At 48.0% G+C, this 18982-nt stretch overlaps 1 protein-coding gene across 10 annotated transcripts in view; it reads left to right on the top strand.

The window, feature by feature from the left end:
• The first annotated feature begins 1841 nt into the window (after positions 1 to 1841).
• Positions 1842 to 18982, top strand: part of CRACR2A (calcium release activated channel regulator 2A) — a 134110-nt gene continuing 116969 nt past the window's right edge. For 4 of the 10 annotated variants that reach the window (XR_003914336.1, XM_029954246.1, XM_029954252.1 and 1 more), the window contains exons 1-3: positions 1843 to 2039; positions 14668 to 14749; positions 17115 to 17387. Coding sequence is in view for 1 of the 10 variants with exons in the window: in XM_029954250.1 (XP_029810110.1) it covers positions 17370 to 17387 (18 nt within the window). In the remaining 9 variants the exon portion in view is untranslated. Of the gene's footprint in view, positions 2040 to 12742; positions 12757 to 14667; positions 14750 to 17114; positions 17388 to 18982 lie in introns of those variants that run through there. The other 6 variants (XR_003914335.1, XM_029954250.1, XM_029954251.1 and 3 more) reach the window with 4 other exon arrangements.

Consider the following 18982-nt stretch of genomic DNA (forward strand, 5'->3'; position numbering starts at 1 on the left):
AGCAAGCCTAGCATTTTTAAAGAGGAGAAAGATGGCAGATACGGATACTGGGCAATCTCCCCCAGAGTCTGCTTACCCGGGTCAAGCTCACCAGCCCTCTGTCCTCTCAGCAATTGTTTGCTCTGGACTTTGCTGGGGAGGCTCTGGGAGGCGGGGCAGACGCTGCCCTCCTGCATGGCACCGCCCGGGAGAGTCAATATTGAAAGATCTGTTTGTTTTTTTGGCCTCCACCTGTTGGAAAGTCCGTAATCATAGCCACTCATATTCAGGAAGAAGGGACAGCGGGGGAATTCCTGTACTGGAACAGTGAATGTTTCCACTGTTCCCCAGGAGGGGGTGGGGGGTGGGGGGCGAAGAGAGACGAATCCGCCTTCAGTTATAGTTGACAGCGGCATGTAAGCAGGAAAACGTAGAGATGCCAGGAGGAGGGTGCATTGAAGCCTAACGGTGACTCAGGAAGCACACCTCCTGGAGGTGTCCTGTGCCCTCCAACCCTATTTGCTAGTCTCCCTTACTGGGTATCCCCCCCACCCCAGCAAAGGAGGCAGCAACTCACAGCATAAATGTCTAAATGCCACCCCACTGGCTTACCCAGACCCTCCAATCATCCCCTGTTTTCCTGTGTCCTAGAGAACTCAAGGTGTCACCCAGGAGGTCCCTCCACAGTCTTCTCGGGTCTCGCTTCCCACCCTCACCCACTGCTATCTTCTTCTCCAGTCTCTGAGAAGTAGGGGCTTCACCGCCCCCTTCCATGCTCTCCAGGCCCTCCTGCCTCTTCTGGAATCAGGGCTTTGACCCCTCCGCTCTTCCATTCTTTATCAGATTCTTGACCTCAGTCTAGAAACATTTTGTCTCCTCTGCATTTCTCTCCCCTCTGCTGCCAGCCTCCCTGAGAGGGGCCCTTCCTCGTGCCACCATCTCCTTACTTCCCATTCACTTGCAAACCATAGTGTTGAGGAGGTCAGCACTCCTCCGAAATAAGAACAAAAATGCAACACGACACAACAAAACCCCTGTTGTATGACCAGAGGGAAGGGAGAAAGTGGGTGCTGATATGTGCACCAGCACCAGGATGGTACCCCTGTGAGAAGAGTCGGGGGGTTCCCCCAGGGTCAGTGTCTGGGGAAGGATTCCAGGAGAACGGAACATTTCAGCGGGGCCTGGATGCATGAATAGGAGTTCCAAATGCAGACGAGAAAGGGGAAAGGTGTTCCAGGCAAAGCAAGAACTCCCAGCAGCTGCTGTTTGGCAACAGCCTGGGTGCCTAGAACAGGGGTGTGTGTGTGTGTGTGTGTGTGTGTGTGTGTGTGTGTGTTGGGTGCAGACAGGTTGAGGCTGGAAAATTAGCTTGTGGCCAGAGAGTTTGCCCCCGAAGGTTTTATGGACCAGGCTGAGGGGCATCCTTCAGCCTGAACCTTGGGAGGCCTCTGGAGACTGATTTAGTGTTTTATTAATAAATACGCACTGGCTGTTTTTGTTATGCGCGCACCATGTCCACAGTTGACTGTATAGAAGAAGCAGGAGCGCAGAAAGGGCAAAATCCAGTCAGGTAAGAGCAGGGGTGGACCTGGATGTGGCGAGTTTTTCAGGAGTGCATGACCACAATGAGAGAAAAGCAGGGCTCCACCGGGCTGTGCAGCCGGTAAAAACACTCTGGAACCAGAGGGCAAGGGGGCTTAAGGGCACTGGGAGCTGAGGGGCCCGGGAAGTCTGACCAGTCAGGCAGGCTAAGTCAGCAGCAGCCCCGCCCTCACCACCCAGGATCCCCAGCAGGCTGAGGTCTCTTCCCGCCGGCCCAGACCCCACCGCGCGGCGTCTCCGGATCCTGGAGGGCGCCCAGGGGGCGGCGGCGCCGGCAGCGGAGAGGGTGGGGGAGGTTCCGGGTACTCCGCTGCCACTTCTGTGGCGCCAGCGCTGGTGCGGCCGGTGCTGGTCGGGGCGGAGAAAGCGGAGCAGCCCCGCCTGGCAAGAGGCCGCCAGACAACTGTGAGACGAACCCCCAGCGCGGGCGGGTCGGAGGGAAGGTGGCGAAGCCCAAGGTACGGTGGAGGAGGGTCGGAGGGGTGCGGGGTGCGCGCTTCCCCTGCCCCCTCTGCGCGGTGCAGCTCGGGAGCGGCGCTTCCTCTCTGTACCCCGGGGCAGCCAAGTGGGGGCGAATGTGTGCGCAGCACATGGAGTTGGGAGGCAGGGGAGGCTGTGCTCCCCGGAGGGTAACAGCGCCCCCCCCCCAACTGGCCAGACCTTGCTCCCTGGTCGGGGAAGATCCCTGAGGGGAACTGGAGGAGGGCGGGGACTGGGGTTGAGATCTAGAAGGATCTCAGGGACCCTTTTCCACACCCACCCTCTTCACTTTACAGAAGAGGAAACTGAGGTGCACAGTTAAGTGACTTGCCCAAGGTCACAGATCTAGAAATGAAAACTCCTCCCATGTATGTCAGTGCTGCTATGAGCTCTTGCCACGTGGACCAGGACAGCAGCATGGCTATTCCCGTGCCTCAAAACAAAGCACTGAGAGAGAGTATCAAAAGACAAAGAGACAGAAAGAGAACCTCCTAGAGCAAAGGAAGAAGGTCAGGAAATGGGCTTATTACTGGGGCTGCACTTCTTCCCTGGGCCCATTCCTGCTGTGGTCTGGCCATGTGACTCAGCTGGCCCTGCTGACTGTGGCCCAGGTGCGTGTGTGTGCATGCATGTGTGCGCGCACATGTGTGTCTGCGTGTGTAGGCACATGTGTATGTGTGTTTGCGCACGTGTGTGCATGTGTATGTATGCACCAAGATGTAGTGAATCTCCCCAAGCATTTGGAAAAGCCCACTGAGTCCATATGTCCACCCACTTATACACCATGAACTTGATGGGGACCTGCCCTGTATTTGACTCTGAGGAGGTTTGTATAGGTAGGTTCTGGCACTGAATGGACCATTTTAAGCCAGTATTGCCTTTATTTCCTTTAAACAACACGCACATAGAATGACCCATTATTTCCTCTCTTCCATCAAGTGGTCAAGTGGTTTCTTTGCCATCTCAAATTGTTTCCTTTCCTTTAAGAGAAATTTGGTTAAGGCTTAACTAAGTTAGAGCCAGTAGGTGTCCCATCCATGTGTGCATGGTCAGTAGGAGCTGTGGGTAGTGTCAGAAGGTGTCTATGCACACTGCCAGCTCCTGTGGGCACTGATGGAGGGAAGCAGAAAGGAGAGGGTGGTTGTGGGAGAAGAGGAAGGAGGGGGAGGGACACAGTGACAGGAGAAGGAAGGAAGGAAGAGTTAAGTCCATGGCACAGACAAGTCAGCGGCATGGGTGGACTACCTTTGGTGATCTACACTTTGGGAACGTGCTCCCCAGTATTCAGAGGTGACACGAAGCAGGGAGATAACCAGATTTACATAAAAAAAAAGACAAGAGCAAGTCACCCTTAGAATTTATTGTGCAATCCATTCACTTATAAGGGTGAAAAGGAGAGTGTTAATAATGATGCCTTTGGGAGGACACCTTGGACAAACTGGTCATCCTTATGACAGCCAGTATGCATTAAGTAGAAGACATGCTTCCTGGTTTAAACCTCACTACAACTCATTCGGTCTGCTGTCATTCCCATTTTATAGAAAAAGTAACTGAGGAACAGAGAGGCAATGTATCATGCCCATGGTCATACAGCCAGTAAATGGTAGAGGCAGAATTTGAATGCAGGCAGTTTGGCTATTCCAGAGCCTGGACCTGCAGATCACATGACCCTGGCCCTCCAGCTCTCCACTGTCCCCTTCCAGAACTCAGCGTATGAACTTTTGGGTAGCTGTTTCATTTTACATCTGCTCTCAACTGTCAGCTTAGCATGACATCAGCTGGGTAGGAAGCCGAGCTGTGACTGAAGCTGTAGTGACCGAGGAGGAAGCATGCTATGCGCGTTGTCCCTGCAGGCTGCACCTTGTGCAGACAGCCTTGGCCTCAGGTCTCTAGGTTCTGATGCATTCTTGCTTTGTGGCAACTCTAGCTTTTCAGGCTGGGTCCCCGAGGACTTTTGGACTGAGTTAGACGTAGCAAGATCCTCTGAAGGGCCTATGTTGGGAGTGGGTCCAAAGGCCCTCGTCTGCCAGTGCTGACTAGAGGGGGCCACCATCTGATGGACAAAGTTATATTCAGCCCCCTCTCCATCTCCCCCCCTACCCCAGCTTGAAGAATATAGGATTTTCTTTTGTGACAGATTCTTCTGGAGATAGGCATTCCCTTTGTCAGTTTGTCCTGGCTGCCAGCCCTGGCTGTCTCAAAATGTCAGTGAGGCTCTTTCTTCCCTGGCCTGCTTTTTGACACATCCTGGATGGGCTGGCCAGGGGAGGCATTTACTGGGGCAGCATCTTAGCAGTGAGCAGAGCCTGACCCTGGGGGATGCTCTGGGCATTTCTAGGAGATGTAGGAAGGTAGGAGCAGACAGACTTCCCATGTGGTTCGGGTTCCAAGGACCTCTGTCCCCACTGATCTTGTGCAAAAGGCCCCTTATTCATGTAACAGAGCTGCCATGCCCCGGGGGCTGGGCCTGAGACATTGTGGGAGGGAAGGAACTTTCCTTCTTTAAAGGACCTCCAGTAGTGTGGCTGGGTTGGCTCAGCACCCAGCCCATGCTCCTAGCGCTCCCCTGGGTCTGTGCAATCTGCTGCCCTCCTGGGCTCGGAGGCAAGATGAGAAGGTAGGACTTAGCACCCAGGCTGGGATGTGCCAAGGCCTCCTGGGGCCGCGGTGGGGGTGCCCTCCTCCCAGGGCCTGCATTTCTGATTTCTGGCCAGGCAGCTTCCTTAACTGCTCTTTTAATTCACAGCAGCACCAAGGAAGTATGAGGCTAGCTACAACGGCTCAATTACCAGTGCAGACAAGAAGAAAATCTCCTATTAGCTGGGCGATTGGTTTATTTTCACTTTATTTACTTTAGATATTGCTCAGCGTTGAGCTCCAAGATTTGCAGCTGGCCCAGGTAAATGGATGGAGCTTTGCCACATTGAAGCCACATAGCCACACACCTGCACTCCCTGGGATGGGAGGGGGGAAGACGGACTTCCGGCAGCCCCGCCCTGAGTAAACACAGAACTTCAGGGACCCTTGGCGCGCCTGGGTGGCTCAGTTGGTTAGGTGTCTGACTTTGGCCCAGGTCATGATCTCACGGTTTATGAGTACGAGCCCCACGTTGGGGTTTATGAGTATGAGTCCCGTGTCGGGCTCTGTGCTGACAGCTCAGAGCCTGAAACCTTTTTCGGATTCTGTGTCTCCCTCTCTCTCTGCCTCTCCCCTACTCACACTCTGTCTCTCTCTCAGAAATAAATAAACAGTAACAACAACAACAACAACAAAAAAGAACTTCAGGTACCCTCTTCCCACTGCACCTGGAGGCTGGATGCACAGAGATGCACGAGGCATGGCGGAGAGCTTGGCACAAATGAACTCATTAGACCCTTATTACCACCTCATGAGTTCAGTACTATTATTATCATTCTCCCCATTTTACAGATGAGGAAGCCAAGCCTCTAAGAAGTGGGGTAATTTGCCTGAGGTCATACAGCTAATAAGAAGCCAATCTGTGGGGTACCTGGGTGGCTCAGTTGGTTAAGCGTCCAAATCTTGATTTCGGCTCAGGTCATGATCTCATTTTCTGAGTTTGAGCCCCACATCTGGCTCTGTGCTGACGACACAGAGCCTGCTTGGGATTCTGTCTCCCTGTCTCTCTCTCTGCCCCTCCCCTGCTTGTTCTCTATCTCTCAAATAAAAATAAACCAAAAAAAAAAAAAAAAAAGAGGCCAATCTGGGACTTGAACTTGCTACCTGGCCCAGGGCCATGCCTCAGCCATTCCTTAGCCTATGCCTCTGAAGCTGAGCTCAGAACCAGCACCACACTGGTTTGCACTCTGACCAGCCATGTGTCCCCAGCCTGAGTTTCCTCCCTCTTCAGTGAAGTGGGAATAATTACCTGCCAGTCGACCTTGGGTGAGCTAATGGGTATGAAAGGGCACCCTGGTGAAGGCTTTCATGATCCCCGTGATCATGGGGGCTTTACCTGCTGAGAGTTTGGTGTTGAGCTCCACCGTCCAGAGCCTCCTCCCGCCTTGTTGAGCTTGTCAGTGTGCTCATCTTAGACCCCAGTTCCCCGGAGGACAGGGACAGGGTCTCTCACCTAATCAGCATCTGTCCTTCCTTAGCCCTACCGGGACAGCTAAGAGCCCCCAGGGGACCTGATTTAAGAAGAGAGGCCGAGTTTTCTCAGCCAGCGTTCACAGTCCCCTAGGAGGGTTAGTCTAAAACAACACCCAGTGCTGTTGGGGTTGAGAGCAAGAAGAGTCAAGCACGTATCTTGTGGCCTCACAGAACAAGTGGAAATTGAGCTGGGTGCAGAAGAGTGGATCAACCTTGGAAAGGCACAGAGGAAAGTGGAGGCATTGGAGGTAGAGCCTGTGACAGGGTACAAAGCACAGTGGGCAAGGCATGTTGGTGAGTGGCAGGAGGGACCTCCCAATTGAAGGGTCCCCACAGAGGTCTGTGTCACTGAGTCACTGTGCCTGGCTCCCAGCAGAACTCTCTGCACCACGTTGCTGCCCCTGTACTTTAAATGACAGCTGGAAAAGGCTGTTGGGCCCCGGTGAGGCCAGGCCCAGGCCACAGGGCATTCATAGCAGCAGTGTCCTGAGGCACAGGACAGCACTTTACTCTCTGGAATGGCAGCATCAGGCTGGCAGCCTTGCTGTGGACACCAGAGAGGTCATGGCTGAGGTTAGAGACCCTGACCAGAGAGGCTAAATGTGACTCCAGCAAAGGTACATGTCTCTGTGGGGAAGGAGGAGCCACTCTGTTTATAACCTGAGCATGACTGAAAGCTAGAGGCAGTCTTCCTAAAGGTAAGGGTTCTCTCTGAACAAAAGAGCAGCACCCCTGCCCCCAGAGAGCATGGAAGGGAAGGGGTGGAGGTCCCTGGAAGCTTCCTTCTGTTTCTTCGAAATTATGGTCAGAAAAGACTGTCGGGGAGATTCCATCAGGAAAGATGAATTGTTCTGCATAAGAATCTTAGATCTTTCTCTGATGCCATCATCTGTGGTGGTTGTGGGTTTTCAAGTCTTCTGGCAGCTTCTATGAAACAGATGTCCTGGGGGCACCTGGGTGGCTCAGTCGGCTGAGCCTTCAACTTTGGCTCAGGTCATCATCTCCAGGTTTGTGAGTTCGAGCCCCACATCGGGCTTTCTGCTGTCAGAGCAGAACCTACTTTGGACCCTCTGTCCCTCTCTCTCTGTGCCTCCCCTGTTTTCGTTGTCTCTCTCAAAAATAAACAAACTTTACAAAGATAATAAGCAGATTTCCCGGATAAGGATCGGCTCCACACTATGGAGGTGGTAGCCTACGGTATGGTGTCGGGGTGCACGGACACTGCCTCCCCTCCGAGTCCCACAGAGAGAAGGTGACCCTAATTCTCCTTTACGTTACTTTTGTTTTAATATCTTCAGTGCACTTCAGTTCAGTTTTAGGGTATTATTTTATATTTGAGCGTTTTTTGGTAACTTGGTCTTTTTTTTTTTAAATTGGAGTAAAATATACAGAACATAAAATTTACAATTTTAACCATTTTTAAAATTTTTTTATTTTTTATTTTTTATTTTTTCATAATATTTTATTGTCAAATTGTTTTCCATACAACACCCAGTGCTCTTCCCCATAAGTGCCCTCCACCATCACCATTTTTAAGTGTGTAGTTCAGTGGCATTAAGAACACTCAGTGTTGGGGTGCCTGGGTGGCTCAATCGGTTGAGTGTCCTACTCTTGATTTTGGCTCAGACCATGATCTCACGGTTTTGTGAGTTGGAGCCCCACATTGGGCTCTGTGCTTTGACTACAGGGAGGCTGCTTGGGATTCTCTCTCCCTCTCTCTCTTTCCCTTCCCTGCTCATGCTCTCTCTGTCTCGCTTAAAGTAAGTAAATAAACTTTAAAAAAAGAGCATCAGAGTGTTGTGTAGCCACTATGACCACCACGAGACCTTTCTTCATCTTCTGAACTGATATGGTTAGGTAGTAAGCCTGACCCCAGAGACTTCCCCAAGCTTGCTCTGTCGCAGCTTCCTTTCTCGCAGTGGCCTAGCCGTCAGATGCCCCTGCCACTTGGGCAATCTTTCTGCAGCTGTTCCTTAATACTTCCTGGGTTTTTTTTTTTTTTTTAAATTCTGTGCTTCTGCCACACGAGCGTCTGTGAGAACCACCTTCCTTTGGGCTGGATTCTGTGCTGCGCACTTTATTTATACAGCATCTCGTGTATTTCTCCCCATGGTCCTCTGTGGTAGTTCACCTTCGAGATGAGGAAGCGGGTCAGCGAAGCGACAAGCCCAGGCCATGGTAATGCCAGAGGTCGGGATTGACTGTGGAGCCTCTGACCTCCCTCCTCTGTCTGGATGGGAACGTCACTGTATAAAATCAAGCACAGCGTCTACTCCAGAAGGTTTCTAGAATCTGCAAAAATTTGGGTATATGTTACATGAACCATCTTCTATTAGGATTCTTAACTGGAGCCTTTAGCCAAAAAGGATTTGCTTGTAAATAGCTTAATTACATACCATAGATAAACTGCTAATGGAATTTACCAAACTGCTAAATTAAGCTCAACTAATTACACATGTACTATAAAGTGCGATTTTAGCTTTGACCATGGATGGGTCCCTCCCATGGCGGGAGGGATGGCAAAATTCTCTTTGGCCATAGGGATTTGGTTACCATGTCAGTTCTTATTCTTAATCATGATCTGTGGTGCTCTTCTGTCCCCTCTTGGTGTCCTGAGGAAGCTTGACTCTGCATGTACTCAGGGCAGCGTAATTTAGCCCTAGAGCATGTCTGTCCTGGCTACAAATATGCCAGAATGTGTCTCCTATTTCTCCAACAGACTTTCTAGCATTTTTATCTTCTGCAGTGTGTCTCTCTGACACCTTTCTCCTTGCTTTTCACCACCCCTCTGTGGTCTCTGTTAGTCCCTGCCATGTTGCCCCACACTCAGATTTCTAGGGTTCATCTTTGCTTGGGGCTCAGGGTTCCGTTTTTGGGACATGTGGCTTAAGTCCAGGAATGAAGTCAGCTGGAGAAGCAGCTAAGTACCCAGCAGACTGTGACATGGGCCCCAGGCATAAGTTAATTTATTGAGTGTCTACCATGTGCCAGGCACTGTTTCTAATCTTGGACTTAGCATCCCCATTTTACAGATGAGGAGACTGAGGCTCAGAGAGGTTAAATAGCTTGTCTGAGTTCACGCATCTAGTTCTGGTATAGACACTTACATCAAGGACATCTCCCCCATGCTGTTGATCCTTCTGTACCAGAATGGTTTCCTACAAAGGCTAGTCCCGTGGGGGGTGGGGTCTGCTGAATGACAGAGCTCTGGTCACACACCTGTACCATGGGAGCAGATTTCCCTGACTCCGCACTAGGTAAGCTGCGCCAGGCAGGTCAGAAATACAGGGGTGTGGAAGGCTGATTGAAAAGTCTGCTCTAGCACTTTCTAAGGAATGTGATTTTAATACACTGGACTGCTGCTTGAATCAGAAACAAAGGCACAAAAAGGAACTGCTAAGTGAAATGAATGTTAATGAAAAAAAATTACTAGGCCTCTATTATGCAATCACACATTGCAAACTAAAAATATTTCTTTAAACACACAAGCCCTATTATACTGAGAACCAGAATGAAGAGCTCTAATTTGTTCTGAATAACAATCACATTATACCACGCACCACATCTGAGTTTTCAGATACTTTGGGGGCTGAGTGATTGTGACTATTAGTGCCAACCTCCCCTCCACCACCCAAACCCCAAAACTTAAACCAAATGGATCAACAGATAGTGACTAAGCACCTACTGTGTGTGGTACGTTCTACTGGAAGAAAGATCAAAGCCTAATACTTGTGTTGACAGCACAGGTGACTGTTACCAAGAGGGCAGGACCAAGGGTGCGTGCTCTAGAAGGGAATAGGCTTCACAGAAGGCATACTTCTTTGTGAGCCAGGCCTTCAAGGATAGTGGAATTCAGCAGATGGGTGGCCGCAGGGGCTCCTGGGAGGAGTATACCATGAAGATCCTTCAGTTCATTTTAGTAGATGGTGTCTGAGGGCCTTTCTGCGTGGAAATTAAACCCACAAGACATGCCATAACCCTGCCAATAATTTTTTAATGTTTTAAAATTTATTTTTGAGAGAGAGAGGAGAAAGAGTGAGCATGAGTAGAGGAGGGGCAGACAGAGATAGGGACAGAGGATCCAAAACGAGCTCTGTGCTGACAGCAGAGAGCCTGATGCAAGACTCGAGCTCACAAACCAGGAGATTATGATCTGACCCGAAGTCGGATGCTTAACCTACTGAGCCACCCAGTTACCCCAAACCTACCAATATCTTTAAGGGTTACCCCCTCCTCCTCCTCCTGCTGGCCATCACTGACTTGGTTTACTATCTAAAAGCTGTGAGGAGCCAGAACTCTGATTCTTTTTCTCTCTTGTGGACAGAGATGTTGTACAGAATCCAGCACAGCGAGCCTTGGCTGGGCACATGTGTGTCTACACTTGGAGGTTTCTAGAATCTGCATGGGTGTGAACATGTGTTTTATGGACCGTGCTCCATTAAGATGGAGATGTGTTCAGAACCCTACGGAAGGTTCTATAGGGCTGTCGGTGGAAGCAGGCAGGGCCACCCACAGAGACTCACGCTCTTGGTTCAAAGTTGTCCACCAGGAAAAGCTAATGAAGCAGATGGAAAGGAGAAGCCCAGGTGAGAACTCCTTTAACAATAGCCCACCATTCACTTCTTTCACGTCTGCTGCCTGATTTTTTTTTCAGCCCCAGTTATAGGGCCACACCTGAGGCCTGGTAGCGGCGGCTGATCCAGTCCTTTCTGCCCCTGCCTGCCTGGGTCCCTGACTAGTTCACGCAGCACACAGCCGTACCACGCTCTGTCTGCAGCTGCGAAGTCAGCGCCGGGCTGTCCTGGAAGACTTTACAAAGAGAGGTTAACGAGTGCAGTGATAGTCATGGTTGACTGTCTTGCCCTCACCCAGGGAACACACATGCCCACTCCACTGCTCAGGGCTGTTAGCCTCTAAACTCCAGGCTGATGGGGCCTAATTAGTGCTCCTGAGTGGGTTTTCTTCGGTAGCCTAAGATACAAGCTGAGTGACAGTCATGTCTCATGTCCCCCTAAACGCAAATGCCGCTCTGATGGAAGTCCTGATGGGGTTCTCGTAGGATGCAGTTCTCCCAGGACCTGGTCCCCAACAGTGGAAGCAGGCAATCAGGTAGACAGAAAGCTCGAGCAGAGCCGTTAATACTTGGCAGCAAATTTGTGGCTCTGGCTCACTGTTATTGGCCTCAGTTGCCCCATTGATAAAATAGCTGCCCGTCACGTCTCAGGCATGTTGTTAACAGTGGAATGAAGCAGTGACAATGTGAGAGCACTTTACAGGGATAAAACCTTTTAAATGTTTTTTTGCAGCCAAGTAGTCCCCATCCATTCACCAGGCTGGGCTAAATTGACCATTTGCTTTGTGGGTCTTTAAAATAGGCCCATGGGGAGTCGGCTCAGGCCTCAGTGCCATTTACCAATAGGGTGAGCTCGGCCAGTGACCAGATCCAGAGCTTCCCATGTTGCAAGACTCTCAGGCAGAAATGGGAAGGGACCAGGCTGACAGGCACCTTGGGGAGCCTGGTTTCCGTTTCACCCCAAACAGCATGGAGATGTCCCACAAATAGAGGTGTTAATCTGAGGTTTTGTTGTCTCTAAGAAATGATCCACAGTGCGTTTCTTGATATCCAGAGCTTCTGCCCTTCCTTCGCAAATATTTGCCCAGGGATGTGGAGAGTAGAGGTAGCCGTGGAGAAGAAAGGATGGAGGATGGTACATGTCCGCAAGTGCAGGTGTGTGGTCAGACACCTGTCAGCTTCACTTGGTGTAGATTCAAGTTCACGCATTCACTGAGCGCCTCCCCTGTACCTGAGCTAGGAGACAGGACTATTACTCTCATCCTTAGCTTAGAGGGGAGGAAGGTGGAAGCCAAGCCACATGCTCAAGGTCACCCAGGTAATAAGTGTAGAATCAGAATTCAAATGCAATGTTTGGACTGCAGATCCCCCTCTCTTAGCAGGCTAAAGCCAGTGCTAAAGCCAGTACCCTGACAACGGTCCTTCCTGTGGACCCAGCCCTGGGCACTTTGCACAGTAGTCCCATGCTCTGCTTTTAAATCTTCACAGCAGAGCAGTGAGGTGATTATAATGCTGGGTGTTGTATGCCCAACTGTGCATGTTAAATGAAATGATGGCTATGGAAACACCTAGTAAACTGTGAGATGCTCTCCAACTATGATATTTACTGCCTCCAATTTATAGTTGAGGAAAATAAAATCAGAGAGGTGCAGTGGCTTGCCTCAGGACACATGGAACAAACAGCAGAGTAAGGATGACAGCTCTGGTCTTAGAACTTCAGGGCTGGTGTTATTGGTTTCTGTGACACCATCAAGGGAAGATTGGTTCTGGATTTATCTGTCCCCTCCCTGTTTTTTTTCTTAATATTTATTTTTTAGAGAGAGAACACACCTGCATGTATGTGTGTGAGCAGAGGAGAGGCAGAAAGGGAGACACAGGATGCAAAGCAGGCTCTGCATTGACAGCAGCAAGCCCAGTGCAAGACTTGAACTCACCATATGAGGCTTGAACTCAAGAACCACAAGATCTTGACCTGAGCCAAAGTTGGATGCTCAACTGACTGAGCCACCCAGGTGCCCAGTCCCCTCCCTGGTTTTGTTCCTCCTTCCCCCTTGCCCTACCCTCTAGATTGTTGCCAAATGCAAATTAGGCAGAAAACTTCAAAGGGTCTAAGCTAACTTTTCTTAGCTGCCTTTTCTCTTCTTTCATAGTCCTTATGAAATGTAATGAAGTCCCTTCTATCCCAACTTGTACCCCAATGTTCATAGCGGCACTTTCTACAATAGCCAAATCTTGGAAAGAGCCTAAATGTCCATCACCTGATGAATGGATCAAGAAGATGTAGTATATATATACAATGGAGTACTATATGGCAATGAGAAAGAATGACATATGGCCATTTGTAGCAAAGTGGATGGACCTTGAGGGTGTCATGCTAAGCAAAATAAGTCAGGCAGAGAAGGACAGATACCACATGTTTGCATTCATAGGTCTAACAGGAGAGACCTGGCAGGGGACCATGGGGGGAGGAAGGGGGAAAGAGAGTGGGGGAGAGTGAGGGACACAGATCAAGGGAGACTACTGAATACTGAAAATGAACCATGGACTAAAGGGGGAGGGGGAGGGAGGGAGGGGGGTGATGGTCATGGTGGGGGGCACTTGTGGGGGAAGCACTGGGTGTTATATGGAAACCAATTTGACAAACTATTAAAAATTTTTAAAAAATAAAAAATTTTAATGTTTATTTGTAAAAAACAAAAAAAGAAAGAAATGTAGTGAAGTCCCGGTTGGAGTCAGGGAGAGTGCCTCTCAGCATGAGACCAGGGTCTCGTTGTCTCCTAGTTGGCAGAAGAGCCCTGGGACAGGGCAGTGGGTGGAATGAGCCATTTTGCCCTATGGATGGACCAACATGTTTTTAATGACCTCTTAAAACTGCAAACGCAGGTTATTTTACAATTGTGAGTTAAATGGAAATCCAGAGTGTATATATCCCTGGAACATGTGTGTGTACACATGCAGTATTTTAAAAATAGAGACATCATAGATATTTTGCCTGGAAGATCTTGGGCTTGATACTGAAAAGATAACAAGGAAACAGCTGCTAAGCACCAGCTCTGTGGTGCAGATTCATATGCTGTGACAAAGTGCCACAATTCTATCTTCCACCTGAAGCAGAGGCGGTAATTCTCTGTTGCTAACAGTGTCTTCCTTACTTGTTTATTTATTACATTTTGATAGAGATAGGAAATTAGGATTTATTTTACATAGTCTAGAGGCAAAAGCTATGTTGGGAGCATTTGTATGTGTCTGCTCATTTATTCCTTACAGCAACCTTGCGTAAGTGGTATTATTATGTGAATTTTTAAAACTTTATTTATTTGTTTGTTTGTTTGCTTGTTTGTTTATTTATAGAATGAGAGAATGAATCTCAGCAGGCTCTGCACTGTCAGCAAGGAGCCTGATGCAGGGCTCTAACTCACAAGAGATCATGACCTGAGCTGAAACCAAGAGTCATATCCTTAACTCCACTCAGCCACCCAGGTGCCCCTATATGCATTTTTTAAAGATTTTATTTTAAGGGACGTCTGGGTGGCTGAGTTGGTTAAGCATCTGATTTTGATTCAGGTCGTGATCTCGAAGTTTGTGAGTTTGATGCCCGAGTTGGACTCTCTGTTGTCAGATCCTCGATCTACCTCTTTCTTTGTCCCTCCCCCACTTGCACTCTCTCTCTCTCAAAAAAAATGCCTTTTGATGAGGGTCTGCTTGTGGCAAACTAGAGTTTTGTTTATTGGATAATACCTTCATTTCTCTTATTCTTTTTTAAATTATTTTATTTATTTATTTTTTAGGTAATCTTACACCCAATGTGGAGCTCAAACTCCCAACCCTGAGATCAAGTCACACACGATCTACCCACTGAGCCAACCAGTGCCCCCATTTCTCTTATTCTTAAAGAATGTTTCTGTTGTGTTTTGTTTTTTTAGGTATAGAATTCTCAGATGATGATTACTCTCTTCGAGCACATTGAGGCCATTTGACCATCTTTTGGCTTAAAATCATTGAGAGGTAACTTGTCTTTTCTTGTTGGCTGCTTTTAAGATACTCTTGTTGTCTCTGATGCTCTGTAGTCTCCCTGAGATACAGCTGGTGGTGAGTTTTCTTTTATTTATTCTTCTAGATTCATAGGCATTCTCGAATATGTGTATCAGTATCTTTCCTCACTTTTAGAAAATTTGTAGTCATTATCTGTCCAAATACTTTCTGACTCTCCCCTTTCTAGGACTTAAAACAGACACATGCTAGCTTCCATTTTTCATGTCTTCTAAGCTATCTCCATATTTTTCTGAGTCTTGTCTTTCTGTGTGCATTTTGGTTAGTTTATTTTGACCTAGCTTCTAGCTCACTACTTCTTTCTCAGACTGTATCTAATATGCTATTAAGTTTGTCCACGGGTTGTAATTTCAATTATTTATTTTTTATTTCTAAAAATTCCCTTTGGTCCATTTCCCCCATATCTTCTTGATTATTTCTTGTGGTTTGTTGCCATTGTTCCTTGTACATAATTGCAAGCTTGTCTTTAATTTCTTTAATTACATTATAGCCATTATTATAATCAGAACCTAGATATTCCATTATCTGAAGAAGTCCCTGGCCAGTGAATTTCTTTCTCTTGCCAGCTCATCAATGCTCTTAGAGACATTTAAAAAACTATATATTTTGTACAAGAGTTTTCAGTTGTTTTAGTGTGGGGGCGGGGAGGGGGTCAAATTTACTTAGCCTACGATAATGTCAGAAAAAGAAATCTAGTATATTTATTTGAGGAGGGCTCTTGTTGGGATGAGTACTGGGTGTTGTGATGAGTCATGGGAATCTACTCCCGAAGCCAAGAGCACACTGTGTACTCTGCATATTAGCTAATTTGACAATAAATTATGTATATAAAGAAAGAAATTCTGTTAAAAAATTGACAGAATTGGGGCACCTGAGTGGTTCAGTGGATTAAGCATCCAATTCATGATCTCGGCTCAGGTCTTGATCTCAGGGTTGTGACTTCAAACCCTTGTTGGGCTCCACACTGTGTGTGAAGCCTATCTAAAAAAAAAAAAAAAGACAAATTATGATTGGGAAGTAACCCAATGGAGATTGGCCTCTGGAACCTAGAATTGTCCACACTGTACTGAATGTAGTTTATGAACACCCTGACCAGTGCATGTGTCTTAATCAAAAGCACTCAGGAAATGTTTGCCACCATCATCATTTATTATATTTTTATCATTATTCATATCCTTGGTTGTGAAGGTCTTTCTGCTCACCATCTTCTACTGTTCCCTCAGGAATTAGTTTCTTTTCCATGGCACTTGTGCTAGCAGTGCCTACCCTGAGGTCTTCCATGCCCTGTGTGTATATCTTACTGTGTGCTTGCTGCATTACTTACCTCCTTGCCAGGAGTGGGTCTCACTCACCATGTACTCCTCAGGGCTTCATTTCTGAGTCCCTGTCTGGAACATCATAGGGAACTCAAAATGTCTAGTTAATCAAATGGCCGAGTTGGCATATACTGTAGAATTGAAAACTGTATTGAAAAGGTGGTCAAATGTGTCGAGTCTGAGGAGTGACGGACTCCCAAGAAAAGGTGGGGATAAGAGAATGATGTGGAAGTTTAAGAAGCCATAGTCAGTATAGTGAGATTTTGCTTCAGGAATATGGTCCTGTGGTTTTGGGTTCCTGAATGTTCTGAATGCACATTGCTTAGGATAACCTTAGCTGTAGACAGTAAAACCAAAACCCCAAAACCCAATTCAAGGAACAAAAACAACAAAGGCATTTATTACTTGTATGATGAGAAGTCTCGGGGTGGGGGTGGGGAATGACATCAGGGCTGATTAGCCCAGTGGTTCAATGATGTCATCAAGGACCTGGGTTCTTTCTTTCTCCATTCTTCCCTTAAGCTTGCATGTTATGGTCACAGTGCAGCTGCAGAAGGTCAGGGTGTGGCCGGACAAGACAACATCCAGCAAAGGAATGCATCTCTCTTTTTAAGAGCCTGGAAAATACTTCTGGGAGCATCCTCAGGGGGCTCCTCTCATGTCTCAGTAGCCATTGGGAGTGAGATGCCCACCCCTAACTTACCCACGGGCAAGGGGCCTGCATGTGTTCTGACTGAATACGGCCCCTGAGCTGGGGATGAGGTTGCCTATGCTGAGTGGTAACACAATTGGAATTCTGTTGGAGAGGAGCGAAGAAGAGATGGATGTTGCTTAGGCAAGCAGTAGTGTCTGCTTCAAAGGCAGATCCAGAGCCCGGCTGGAAGTCCATTTGATAAGCAACAGGCTAAAAATTAAGTGACTTCAAAGACCTTTTCTACTCTGAGAACCTATAATGAATTACCTGAAGTCAAAGTGAAGAGATTGTTTCTCTGTTCTACCTGCAGGTCGTGCTCTGACCACAGCTGCCCCTCAGGGAACTGGCCTGGAGCCAAAGTCAGGTCATCAGTATGCTTGTCAAGGGTGGAGCCTCAGCGACTTGCCACTTTTCCTCATGAGCCCCGGCTGGGTGTCCACCTGGCACTCGCACAGCCACGTCTCTTCCTCCCAGAGCAGCCCAACCCGGAGGCCTGGGCGTCAGAGAGAGCTCCAGGAGAGCTCAGTCCCGTGTGCCACCTCCCCAACCCCAGGCGTGGAAGTGGATGCGAGGCTTCCTTCTGGTAAGAACGGGAGGTTCCTAGAGACAGGTATAGTGGGAGCCTGCAAGGAGGCTGGGCCAAAAATCAAGGGTTCTGAGTGATTGTGCAGATGACAGTACATTTGCTAAAGGTCCCTGATTGTCTGTAGCCCCTCTCAAAGTCTTTTTCTAGCTGACCCACTGAAGTGGAACCCTAGACTACCTGGATTTTGTGTTTCTTGCATGTCAGATTTGTGGAGAAGGGCAGAATAGGCTCATTGTTCCTCTCTGAACAGGAAAAGGGAGCGGATAAGAAACTGGTGGGAGAGTTTCTTATCATGTAAGGGAGCAGACAGTGATCACGGACAGCAGTGGGCATCCGTGAGGGCAAGTGGGCAAGAGGTTCAGGTTCCATGCCAGGAGCAGTGGTGACAGCTTCTAAAAATTGTCTACTAGCCCGACAGTCTAATACTTTCCTAGGTCTTCCTGACACACACGTCAGGAGCAGCTAAAATGAAATACAGTGAAAGGTTGAGGCCAGATGGCAGTCCAGTGGGATTTAGTTGAGAGTGACTTCTGTGGCATCCACTGGAGGGTGAGGTCTTCTTATTTGGCCGATATGAAATGTATTGTGTTTTATGACATATGTATATGTATGTGTGTGTATATACGTATATATGTATATAATGCATATGTGTGTGTCTCTCTATATATATGTATGTATTATATATTTTGTGTCTGTCTGACATCTTCAATCACACTGTCAACTCCCTGAGGGCAGTCATGGAACATTTTCTTTCTCTTATGTTCTTCACAAGGTCAGTACTCAGTAATTATCGACTGACTGAGTTTTCGCTGCATACCTGTGCAATAAAAACTCCATCAGCTAAGGTCCTAGAGTTTTCATTCACTGGGATAAAGCTTCTCTCAGTATCTACTGAGCCCCTACTGAGATGGAACAGTGTCAGATGCCTCTGTCACTCGAGCTGGCTGGAGTGTATTCATTTCCTATGGCAGCCATTACAAAGTACCACCAACAGGGTGCCTTAAAACAGCAGAAATTTATTGTCTCAGAGTTCTAGAGGATTGAAGTCCAGTGTCAAGGTGTGGCAGGGCCATGCTCCCTCCCTAACCTGTAAGGGAATCTTTCCTCACCTCTACCCAGCTTCTGATCATTTGTCCCTAATCTTCAGCATTTCGTGGCTCATAGCCACATAATCCATGCTCCTCCTTCATTGTCACAAGGCTTTCTCCCTGTGTGTCATTATCTTCACGTGACTGTCTTCTTATAAATACGCCAGTCATACTGGAGTAGAGGCCCATCTTATTCCAGTATGACCTCATCTTATCTAGTGACATCTGCAATGATCCTGTTTCCAAATTAGCTCCCATTGGAGGTCCTGGGGTTAGGGCTTCACCATGTCTTTATTGGAGATCATGATTCACCCTTGAATACTAGTGAGCTCATTCAGGGTGACAAGATGGAGACACACAAAAGGCTAGGGATGAATATTAACAGAGAGAGAATCCCAAGTGGGTGTGGGGCTCAATCTCACAAAACCTTGAGATCATGACCTGAGCTGAAATGAAGAGTCAGACGCTTAACCAGCCGAGCCACCAAGGTGCCCCTGCTTTTAT

Source organism: Suricata suricatta, chromosome 10 (assembly GCF_006229205.1).
Source record: "Suricata suricatta isolate VVHF042 chromosome 10, meerkat_22Aug2017_6uvM2_HiC, whole genome shotgun sequence".
Taxonomy (NCBI): Eukaryota; Metazoa; Chordata; class Mammalia; order Carnivora; family Herpestidae; genus Suricata; species Suricata suricatta.